General features: G+C 47.5%; 1 protein-coding gene across 1 annotated transcript; it reads left to right on the top strand.

Moving 5' to 3' along the window:
* The first annotated feature begins 4654 nt into the window (after positions 1–4654).
* LOC120952589 (cuticle protein 10.6-like) lies at positions 4655–5779 on the top strand. The gene is made up of 3 exons (XM_040371989.2): positions 4655–4788; positions 4897–5139; positions 5268–5779. Exons 1-3 carry the CDS (start codon positions 4777–4779, stop codon positions 5427–5429), a joined length of 417 nt encoding a protein of 138 aa, XP_040227923.1. The 5' UTR covers positions 4655–4776; the 3' UTR covers positions 5430–5779.
* The last annotated feature ends 6791 nt before the right edge of the window (positions 5780–12570 follow it).

Raw genomic sequence — 12570 nt, 5'->3', positions numbered from 1 at the left:
ATCATGTTCGTACACGCATAACAGCTGGAGTGCGATAAACAAGTCAAGCAAAGCGTTGAAGAAAAGTGCGAAACACCTCCGACCTACGAGACCTATGTGCCCTGACGACATCAGCACTGCTGCTGCTGCTGCTGTGGGCTGATTCATCTGGGCAGGTGTTCGAGCAGTTCGGACCACACTGCTCGAAATGTGTGTGAGTCAACTTTCCTTTCAGCCCCGCAAGGGACGGGGTATGGAACGGGTCGACCGTTCCACTGACCGACCGACCGACCGACCTAACCTAACCAATCGCACACACACTCGCAACCTGTCGCCTGGCGAATCGAATGGCGTGAGCCCTTTTGCTTTCATTGCACGACCCGTTTGCAACCCGGTTTCAAGTTGCATTACAATCCGGTGGCCCGAGCCGACCTGAGCAGAGGGCTACTGCAATCGGAGGCTCGTGGCGTAGCTCCCTATCCTATGCGCTCACAAAAGACGTTTGCCCCCGTTTTGCCCGCGCAGTTTAAATTGTGGCATGACAACGAATTGATTAGTCAGACCTCTCTCTTTCTCCTTCTGTCTGTGTATCTTACGAGTCCCTTCAGCAATGAAACTGTTTTCACTTTATCACATTAATTATCCTTCATTTCGTTCGGGGTGTTTTAGCAGTCAGCATGAAACTCCCAGTGGTTGCCCTTTTTTGGGGAGAGGACGGCAAACAAACCGCCCGCGAGGAGAGTGTGCCGGCACCTTACTCGACAACCCTTCATTATCCAATCACTGCAGCCGTTTGATCGTGATTACCTGCATGAGTTATTTCGATAATGCAACGCGAGTCTTAATGATCGTGCCCGTCGGTGTTGGGAAGCGGCCCGGGCGATCTCTTAATCCCGCCATGGGAAGACATTTCAAAAACCTCGGTGGGCTGTGCAAGATAAAGAATTTCATCGCTCGTGTGATCTCGGATGATCTTGAGGTTTCCATCTTTTAGAAAATCGATCGATCGAAACCCTCCAACCAGTGGCCATGTAATCGCCCAAGCAATTATCAAACCCCGTGTCGTTATTTGCTTTTTTCAAGCCACGTGTCGACTTCCACTCTAATCGATCTAATATCGACAAGTTAGCTGATCGCGGTCCGCCCTAGCAATCATAATCACCTCCAAAGTGGTCTGACTTTGATTCGTCACTTTGTCATTCGATCGGACAGATCGAGCAGCACGATTGGTGAATGGAGAGTGCAATTAATGCATTCGCGTAAATGGTCCGGTTGCTCACTCGCTGTGCTGAAAGCTCACACGAGGTGGCGCGCGGAGAAACAATACGTTCTACGTTGTGTAATGCATGGTTCGCACGCAGCTGCTGCCATGCCGGTCGTTGCAGTATAAGGTCGAAGGTTCTAGCTCGAGGAAGGCTCAAGCTCCTTCAAGTGGACCTAAAAAGACCTCTAACGCCCCTAAACCTAAGGCCACAAGGTTTAGTTGGTGGTTTTAGAATCCGTCAAGAATTAGCTGGATGACTTCTGTAGCAAACTTGAAACATTGTACCCTTTTTCCTCTTGTTCTTGCTGTGTGATGTGGTAATAAAACTCCCAACTTCAGACACAACTACCTGACAGGATTATTCCACTAGACCTAAGCTTTCCGCGCTCCAACTACAAGCTTTTACGACCCAATAACAAGCACCCGATGTGAAGCCGGCACGAGGCAATCAGGAACTAACATCTTACTCCGACCAGAACCAGCCTGCCATCCGGGTCTTGCTCCCGGACTTGTGCTGCAGCACGGGCACAGCCGCAGGCCTTCTATTGCCTCCACAAGAAAGAACGAACAAATAGTAAGCTTTAAGATTTTCCCTGACCTCCGCACCAGTTTCGTACCATTCCAATCGGACGACCTTCGCTGACATTGAAATCATAAATCAGAGCGCACACCGAATGGCGAGCCTGCGCTTTATGGGCACCGTTGTCGCACAAAAGACCTCCCCCGACGGGACGCAAAGGCCACCCGATCTGATTCCATTTTCACGTCCAATCTGGATGATCTGGCCTGCTAGCTGTTGCACACCTGGCGATGGCGGCTGCTGGTGGTGGCGGTGGTGGTGCATAATTGTCGATGCAAATTGCCTGCCTGCACTGTCTATCGGACAACACCGAGATCCCTTCCGAGCCAGCAGTGTACAGCGAGTCGTACTTCGAGGTTGTTAGTTCGCCCCGCTCGAGGGAAGAGTTTGAGTAAGCGGCCTGGCTGACTGTGTTGCTTCCCTTCGCGTCGAAATCAATTCACCCGACACGGGGAGACCGCGGGGAGGACACTTTCGGTTTCGATGGGGAATTAATTACAGCTGCAACAATCAACTGCCACCCCCTTTCCCTGCGTGCCCGAGCCGGATAGATCGGATCGGTTCGTTCAATCGTGCCCGATCTTCGTGTGAAAAATGCACTATTGACACACACTGCGAAAAGGCACCCGGCGGCACCCGATCGAGTGTGCGCGGCCACCGCAAAGCGTGGTGGTACACACTGCATTGCTGCTGCTGCTGCTACCATTTGCTGCTGCTGCAGGACGACAGCAAAATTACACAACCCCACAAGGGCCCCCCGTCAGAGCGCGCCAATCGAACCGAAAGAATCATTCCACGAATTTTCTGACAACCTTTTAGCCGTACCTAAGGGCAGGCGGACTAGCCTCCGCCGGTTTCGATCTGGCGTGGTTCACACATGCATCAGATGACGCTGTAAGCCAGTTTTTCTTCCAATCCCTTCATTGCAGAAAGCTGCTGCAAAAAAGCTAACCCGAATCCGGCCCCAGGTGAACAGTTTTTTTCTATGGAATGTTTCTCTTCTCAGGGTGAGCGAAGCATCCGTTTAAAGACATCCGTTACTAGTCTGGGGACTGATGCGTGATGTCGCAATAGATAACCGTTTAGCACTGGCGCCTCTGGTCGATTGCACACACACGCACGAGTCCGTCGGCATTCTTCGGATGCATCTCGTGGCGATCAATCAGCGCGCGTTTGGGCTGCAAGCGTCCAAGAGAGAGTGTCTCATGTGCTCAAGTGTTACGGATTTATTTTAAACGGTTTCTAGCTAAGAATTCCTAGCGCTCCTTTCTGTTTCACAAATTGATGACTCGTATGGCTAACTGAAGAGGGAGTAAGATTCAAATACAAAACTTTTTATTCATCAATCCTGTCAATTCTGCAATATATTAAAAGTTTCCCCACAATTAGCCTCTAGCTACAAATTATTCGTTTCCCTTCAATGAAATGTATCTAATACGTCTACTAGCCCCTATTCAACCCCTTTCTCTCCTTCGCTCCAATCAAATAATCGCAATCAAGCGCAATTCCTCCATCATGCACCTGCTCATGCATCGTGCATCGTGTGCAAGTGATATAATGAGAGCAATGGGGAAGACTTTATTGCAATCTAATGGTAGCGCTAATGTCCCGCGGAAGCCCGACAGCCAGCACCATCGACACCACCGCTCGAGTGAGTCATTTGCCCTGCCCAGCCTTGAGTGCACCCGCCCGATTCGTCGTATTACCGTGGGAATCGGGTGAGAAAAATGTCAACTGCATCACGACTTCCTCAAAGCCATTACGAGCTCGAGCTATGAGGTAAAGATTCATGTATGAAGCTCGAGCAGCAGGTCCTGTTGCACTTTTCTCAACCGTTTCTGCGATGTCTGCGTGCTCACTGAAAGTGCTTCCTTTTATGCACGTTTTATTAATCAATTACTTGTAACGCTTACAAATGTTCTTTTTATGACACATTTTCCCTAAATAAAAAATACACCTTAAAACACCTGATGATGGTTGCAAGTGATCAGTCGCACGCGTGAATCGACTCGACGGTCGAGAACAAGACGAGGCCGGACGACTCGATCGATCGATCTGCAAACTCCCAAAGCCCAAACCCATTCCATGCCACTAGCCGTGCGACACTGAGAGGTTAAATCAATGGCAATCTGCAGCGTGCCGGTCGGTGTGATCGTGTGAGCAATCCACAGTCGGCAGGAGGAGGGGATCGCTCACTGTCGACCGGCGCGCTACCTTTACGGTCGGCTTTTTGCATCGTGCCCCGGCGTACACCACCCCGATGATATCGTTAGCTTCTCGCGAAGAAGGAGTAACCGCTTTTTTTTTTGTTGCTTTTTGCTTTCCTCTTCGACTCGGTCTAGGCAGCAGAAGCTGAGGCTTCGGGTCGGGTCACTATCAAAATACCCCCTCCGCCACTGTGTCGCAGACATGCCCATGCCACAGCTCCATCTAAGAGACAATCCCTTCAAGCCACGCGAGTCGCGGATCGGCTGCAATTGGCGGGGAGGGAGTGTCGGTTGGAAGAGGTACCCGTGTGTAAACACAACAATCGAAAAGCAACTGTAACCATACGTGTGTGTGTGTGTGTGTGTGTGTGTGTGTGTGTGTGTGTGTGTGTGTATTTGTTGGCACACGCGATCGCTTGTGGCGTTGTGGTGTACTAATGCACTTACTACTCGCGCGTGCGTAAACAGATCGGCAATAGGCGGATCGATGAGAACCAAACGCGCACGAGCGGGACACGACGACGACGGTGCGAGATATCAATTCTTGAGCGACTCGAGCGGCTAGCAAGACTGTGGTGCCTTCGGATTCTGAGGCCCGAAAGGCTGAACAGACCCGAGCGGCACTATAAATAGTCAGACCGGCCAGCCAGAAAAGCATTCCAGTTCCAGCACCTCAAAGTGTAACAAAGCTTCTTAGCCTTCTTCGAACTCTTTCGTTCACAAAACCAACCCAACCCAAACTCAAAATGTTCAAGCTCGTAAGTGTCCTTCGCCCCCCCCCCAAAAGTGTCCTGCCCAAAGTGACTCCAGTGTGTGCATCCTCGTGCTAATCCTTTGGTGATGTTTTCCAATTCCGAATCCATTAGGTGGTTCTGCCCCTGTTCTTCGCCGCCGTCTCCGCCGGATACCTCGGATCGCCGCTGGCCTACTCTGCCCCGGCTTACGCCCACGCTCCGCTGGCCGCCGCCTACCACGCCCCGTACGCTTATGGTGCCCCGGTCGTCAAGACTGTCGCTGCCCCGGTTGCCTACGCCGCCCCGGCCTACCATGCTGCCCCGATCGTTAAGGCTGTTGCCCCGGTTGCCACCAGCTACGCCAACACCTACAAGGTAAGGATCGATCCCGCAAAAACAGGATAAATACCATCGGGTTCGTCGCTTGCTCGGTTCGGTGCGAGTCTTTTGTTTTAAAATCGGTTCTAATCGCATCCTTTTCGCATCGCGTTTCACACCCACAGGTCTCCGTGAAGGCCCCGGTTGCCTACGCTGCCCCGGCCGTCGTGTCGCACGCCCCGGTTGCCTACGCCGCCCCGGCCTACGCCGCCCACGCCTACGCCGCTCCGGCCTACGCCGCCCATGCCTACGCCGCCCCGGCCTACGCTCACGGATACTACCACTAAAGCGGGACGGGCAGTGTGTGACTCCGGGAACGGATGAGATGGAGTCCCACCATTTAGCGCACCAACCATCCCGATGGTCCTGATCCAGCAGCGATTGAGGATGGAGCCGGGTGGTCGGTGTTGCCCGATCGGTGCTGTGCCTTCTCTCCTCTTGCCATTAGGGTTTAATGCATAATCCATTCCGTTCCGGCGAAAGACGACGCAAGCAAAACACCTATCAATAGCTGGAAAAATTTGAGCACACTATGTTGCCACATTTCATCCTCATCTCCCGGCAATGTACAAACAAACAAAAACACACCAGAACTCCCCCATCAAACCAGAAACAAACTGAGTCGAACCACTGTGTACATACGATGTAAATTCACTGTATTTATTACGGAATAAAACTCTACCTATAAAAAAATACAAACAAACACTTGTTTATGTTTCTTTACAACAGCTCCTTTTTGCTCTCCAATCAACTCCCACAGCAAAGCAAAGAGCACCTTTTGTGCTAAACACCCCCATTGCGCCACATTGCGCACCAATTCTCACCCCGCCACGAGTTCTGCTCGTGTTCTCGTAACCTTTTTGGCGGGCGGCAGCTCGCAAATGTCATCCTGCTTGCAAACTGCCAAGCGGCAAATCTAAACCGCCCTTTTCCGGCACGAGCACGGGTCGGTGGAAGGAGGTCTACCAAGCAAGGGCAATGCAACACATTTTAAGAACACAACACATTATGCAATCGACAGAGGCGACAGCGTGACACCGGTGCACCACAGCAAGCGGGGGTGAGCTTGCGTGGGGGGGGGAGTGCTATGACCGATCTCTTTTCCCACCATCATCATGACAAGAGAGGCAAAAAAAATTATACCGTTCTAAGAACTAGCATTGAAACCCCTTCGAAAGGCGTTGGAGGCCGATGGGCTTTGCCTTCTTCGAAACCGGACCCAGCCCTTTTACGTTTGCAATCACGGGTGGCACACGGCTCTCTAATTATCGTGGGGGACAAGGGGCAGGGTCCTATACATGTGGTGCATCGGACGGATCTCCTCGAGGCAGTTGCAAACCTCTGTTTGTGTGCTACCTGTGGCACTAATTTAATTGATCCTCCTGTCCACCAGCCCCACCGGCTGTTCGATCGGTTGGATCGGTTGGTTGGACAATATTTCCTAATCCATCCATCGTGCCGCACACGTTTGACAACTTCTTCGGATTCTGCCCAGTGGGTCACAGCGCACCATTTGTGGGGTTACGGTAGCACGGTTTTGATGCGAGGGAGAGGCCAAGGAAAGCGGTGCTGTTAGGTGCTCAACTCATGGTATTGGTACTCGATCGATCTGACATGCGATACCCTGATCGACCGATCATCATCTACTCCTCCGGCGCTCCGCGCCTGATGGAGTGATTATGTGCCAAACGCACTGCGAGTGATTCACCGATTTTGCACCGTCATGCTGCGATGGAATGTAAGCAAACTGCGAGGATGAGTGAGTGTGTGGGTTCAGCAAAACTGAAGCAAGCCGAAGCCAAAGATGTGCGTCGAAGAATGTTGCGATGTTTTAAGCAATGCAGTAGAAAATAGGATTATGTTTTACTAACACGTTTTTATTAGATTGTAAAAACAGAGCCATGCAACTGATTATTGTTTTTTGTTTGTTGGTATTCAACTGTTCAATCCTATTCTAATTTAATGCAAAATCCTCATCTAATCATCTAATAAGATTACCGGAAATTACATTGAAAGGATAATATTCCAATAAGGATAATGAACACAAGGATTTCTCTTGAATAAGAGCACGAAGACATCTACGAGACTAAACAGAGGAAAGGTTAAAATCGAACAGGTGAGAAGCTTCATTGGAATTGCTGATCATCCTTCATCGTTGGATCATTCTGCCCATAGCAAGGACGGGTGAATCGGGATATACAAGGGAGGGCAGACAAAGCGGAACGTCGTATTTTACAGAATATTAACAATGAACATTGTCTTCGCTAGAATAGAGCGCAATTCCGCAGCTTCATCAATTGCAACAGCTGACAACGTGTAGTACTATTTGGAACTGGTGTATATGATGACCTGCCTTGTCTCTAAATGTCTTGTAAATGCCTTGTTGAGTGCATTACGAGGGAATCGTTTTGCACTTTCTCAATTCTCTCCATGTATGTGCTACCAGCAGGGACCCATATGCAAGCGTGCTCTAAAATCGGTCTAACCCAACAGCAGTACTGAGCCCTCAATCACCTCGGATCATCAAAATCACTCGATAAACGAGATACTTTACCGAGAGTTTGCATAGACTTGCTGACAGTAATGTTGACACGTTCTTTGAATGTTCGATATACCAAGATCTTTCACTAGATGCACTCGCTGAACAAGACAGATCACTCAGGACAGATCAAAAGGGTGACTAAAAGTGATAACGCTGCATTTATCAGTACAGAGTTGCATCCCGTCCAACGAACACCAGGATGAAAACTTATTTAGATGATCTTGAACAGTGGTAGCATCATTAAGAGTGAAGATAAGCATAAAAAATCTGTATAACGTCAACATAGAGACCCCGAAAGCTGTTGAAGAGAGACTTCCAACGTTCCAACTAATAAGACATCAACATGCTTACACAATAATATACAACACGACTATAAAAAGAGCTTCCTGGTGTGACCAAATTGCTCATCTCAATCCAACACGCGAATGATGAACAAACCGTTTATTGGATGAACCACCTCTCAACACCATTTTTAGATTCCAATTTTAGGTCTAGGTAGGTATGCTCCCCACAGAAACTTGTCCTCCCGTCGTTTATAGCGCTTACAAAACGCTCGTTCATTAACATCGTTTTTCGTTATTGAATTGAATCTAATAAATGACCGGCTCGCCTATAAAGCTCACTATCTTTAATTCGCTCATTAGTTGAATCGCCTACCGCCTGATCCAGTCCAGTTTACTCAAAAAGGTAGCCCATTTTTCAATTCCGCAAACAAGGGGCGCACATTTGGGACCAACGCTCCGGTGCAACATTGTACACGTACCATTAATTTGAGCAAATCACTTCGATTCAATCGCAAAAAACATTTCGTGCGACCGCTCACGTGTTGATTCAATTTTCATAAACCACCCAGTCATGGCCGGGCTTGACCATAAATGTACCACTCCCTCCCCTTTCCTCGACCCATTATCGAGCTGAGTGTGTGGAATTGATCGGGTTTTATATGTTTTCCTGCATCTGGGAATGGTTTTCTTTTGCTGTGCTTAGTACTCGCCAAGCTGGAGATCTAATTTTGATTCGTATAAATCCACGTCCAGGTATGGCAAGATTTATGTGTGAGAAAGAACAGCCCCGGCAACTGGAATCCGTTTCGTTTTCATTGAATGAGTAACCGTTCAATGCTCCATTTCGAGCAAAAATGTGGCCCATCGAAGCACGCTGATTTGAATCTCAATACGCAATCACCTTACGCATTACGCGTCCCACATTCAAGTGCGCAAGTGTCACGCTGGTTGCCGCCGCACGGTCGGAAATGCACTTCTCCCGGTCTCCGCCAAAAGAAAGAAACAAAAAAAAAACCGGGAGAAGAAACGAAATATCGAACTCGTAACTTTTCCGAAGTGTTTCGCCAGCAAAAAAATGACATAAATAAACCTCCCCCTATCATCGCTCTCCTTTGCAGGGGCGTCTCAGTCTCAGGAAGGAATCACGATCACGATGCCCCGGCAAATCGTTACGCGACAAACGAAAACGAAAGTTTGCTGCAAGCTTTATTCGTTTTCCTTCGACCGGTTCGATTGATTCATCGTGCCAAATCCACGGTGCAGCTTGGCCTCGTGCCATGCGAGGAGGATCCTCGGTGCAAACTAATTCGCCCGCCTCGTGTCGATTAAAAATGCACTACTTGTCGACGTGCCGTGAATAGTGGCACGCGGCAGCTTGCGCCACCCGTTGCCTGTCTCTCGTCTTTGCTTGGGGACAAAGTGCCAGAGACCGAGACGAGACGAGGCATAAATATTCAGTCGATACACCATTCATAGACACACAGACAGAATCAATGCAGAGTATTCCGTACCGTTGTTCCCTTTCCCGATCGACCAGCGCGAAACAGATGCAGGAAAGCGCGGCGCTTGCATCTGCTATGCACCGATTGTAGAGCATATGTGTGCCACTGGAATGACTCTATCTACAGTGGCAACTTCATAACGGCCTTCCCTTCCTCTTTCGCTCTCTTTCTACTTCTCTTCCTCTCTTGCAACAAAACACAACAAAAAACCGTTTTCCAGCAAAAAAAAACAATGTCTTACAGCGAGCGACGTGACGCTGCGGCCTTGAAAAGGTGTCCGATTTTGAAGGTGGGAGACTTTGGGAGACTTCAGCCACGGCTGACATTGTGTTGTGCTTGTACGAAAACCAATAAAAGAAACGCCGCACAACCGCACGGCTAAGGGCCGGCTATGCACTTATGCTACCGCATTGCGAAAGGTGATCATAAGCGATCAGTATCACCCGCGGCACGGCTTGTTTGTTAGGCGTGTGAAAGTCTTCGCATGAGAGCGAAAATCCGTGCTGTCCAACAACAATACCACACCGCAACACGAAGGAAGGAAGAGGCGGTACAAAAACCCCCAAAACTATTTGTTGATTAATCGCTTCTTGACACCGTCATTTGCATAGCTTAAGACGGGAATCCGCCCTTGCTATCAGCATCTATCTACAGCTGGCTCTTTGCTGCCGGTGTTGATTAAGAAGGAGTGTGTGTGTTTTGGTACATGAATAATGAGCCAGCGATAGCCTTAATGACAGCTTCGGCTATATCTATTGTGCGTGAATTGTTGGCTCTGCTGCAGTCTTGTACAGCAGTACAATGTGTGTTGTGCTAAACTGATTGTGCGGTGTGCTAATTTTTCAATCACAGTTTAAATGATTCAATTTACAATTATTCTATCTACAGGTGTACCTAATTCGTCTATTATACAAGCAATTATGAAATCAATCCCTACGGGTCGGCCCATAATTATTCCCCTCACCACCTAGAACGTCACCATTCATTCTGGGACCGGACATCAGCATCAACAACTTTGCAATGTGCTGATTTTGTTGTCCTTCGCTTCAACGGAATGCAATCAAACTTGCTCGGCTGAATGAGCGAATGACGTTGCAAAAAAAGCGTTATAATAAAATAACATAATCAACCTGTAGCAGTTGGTACCGTCACCACGATCTAACGGCGTTACGGCGGGAAAATATCATGAGCAACCGGTGGGCTAATGGATTTCCGTTGCGACTTTCCGGTAGCAAAACTGAGCGTCGTTTCCCATTGGTTCGCAATTTAAATATCACAGCTCGAGAACACTCGGCGTTTGAATGGATGGATTTTAATGGCCTCTATTCACCGCCTACAAATGACACTGAAAGAACCAATGCTATCGTTGCCATCGTTTTTTGAACTCATAAATTTTGATTCGACTCGTTTTAGACCCAAATGCTTACGCTGCTCGTCATGATGTGGGAATGATAAAATGGTTTCACAAGCGGTTTGAAAATGGAACGAGTTACTGTTTCGTTTGCTCCATCCAGTGTTCCATTTTCCCAGCTCGATCTAAATTCAACTGTCATAAGTTTAACTCGCTTGTCCACTCTTTAACTGATTACCACGTGGACGATGGACACGTGGTTACATTGGTTGTAGGAATGGTCAAACAAAGCTATCTGTCAAGCTATTGTGCAGTGATTGAACCCTTTTCAAATCTCCTGCTCAACATAAAAAAAGGTGTGAGTTTGTAAGCGGTGGCCCAAAAAACGAAAACTGGTCGCTGTAAATGCGCCCCAGGTGATGTCAAATAAGCACGTGTTTGAATAAATTAGTAATAACTGACATGAACCAATTTATTGCTACCCTTTGCTGTTGTGAGTTTTGTTGTACATATGTAATCAAATCAAAAATAAACAAAAAAACTTTCTCAGCTTGCCGTCAATGTACAATTAAGTTATGAATTACTCAATTATTCCAAATCTCGTTTCAATTCTCGAAACCATTAAAACTACCAGCACAGTTTTCCATAAGGTTTGCAGATCCCATGCACTGTCTACTACAAAGTAGCCGCTTCAGTACAACTAGTGTAAAATCACTAATGCTTCCCTCATTGCATACATTTAGGCGTTTTTCAAAGTAAGGGAAAGCGGGGCAAAATGGTTAGGCGGAGTGAAATGGTAGCATGCATTATTGGCAAATTAAGACGTTTAAAATGATGAGTGAAAAACATCTAATTATAGTGTTAGATGCACATCATTAACATTTCATTGCCTAAGACTTATAAATAAATAAGTTAATAAATGAAATAATTGGTCAAAAAGATGTTATTTTTACCGTCTCGAAAATAAGCTTTCGTAAGAATTTTGCTAGTAACCAGATAAATAAAGAATGAGTTTCCAGACACATGTCCATCATGTATGATTTACGTAAAAATGTTGCCAGTCTAATTTAATTTGAAAAATTTTAAGTTCAAGTTTGTTAAATGTTTTGCTTGTAACAAAATGGTCGGTATGTTTTTGACAGGAGGCTATGATGTAAGCATAGATCGCTGCAATATATCTGTTTTACATAAATAATACAATACAATTTTCAAGACTTTTTATGTTAAAATTTCATTTAATACATTTATATTCGTTGCAAATACTTCTGCTACTATTTGTGTCTCTTGAATAGTACGTTGAAGCATCGATTGCCGTCAAAATATCACAGTAAAGTGGTCTACCCCATGAGATACAGAGCAAAATCCTTAACAATACCATTTTGCTCCGCTTTGCCTTATCTGCTCTTTAGTGCGTTTTCCGTTGCAATACCACTTAAATCGCATTCCACACCAGATGGAGCTGCATCGCCGCGGTGCATTACACTCACATTACACGATGGAAGGGAGCGATGCCATATGAAAAACTGGTTCACTTTGGCTAGCTCTGTGTGTGATACAATCCGGTCCGACACACGTGCATAATTCAATCAGCGCGGATCGCTTCCCCTTAAAGTCACCGCAAAAAAGCCCTTGCGCGCTCGCTCGCGCACACACACACACACAAACACGCAGCACCAGTATTGAACTTGACCCTGGTGTACGAACTGTCGTCCACAGCCCCTCTTGCGCTCTTGCTTGCGGTCTGCCCTG

The sequence above is a fragment of the Anopheles coluzzii genome, chromosome 2, assembly GCF_943734685.1.
Source record: "Anopheles coluzzii chromosome 2, AcolN3, whole genome shotgun sequence".
NCBI classification, from domain to species: domain Eukaryota; kingdom Metazoa; phylum Arthropoda; class Insecta; order Diptera; family Culicidae; genus Anopheles; species Anopheles coluzzii.
The sequence above is the reverse complement of the archived record's forward strand: the minus strand, read 5'-3'. Positions and strand labels throughout refer to the sequence as shown.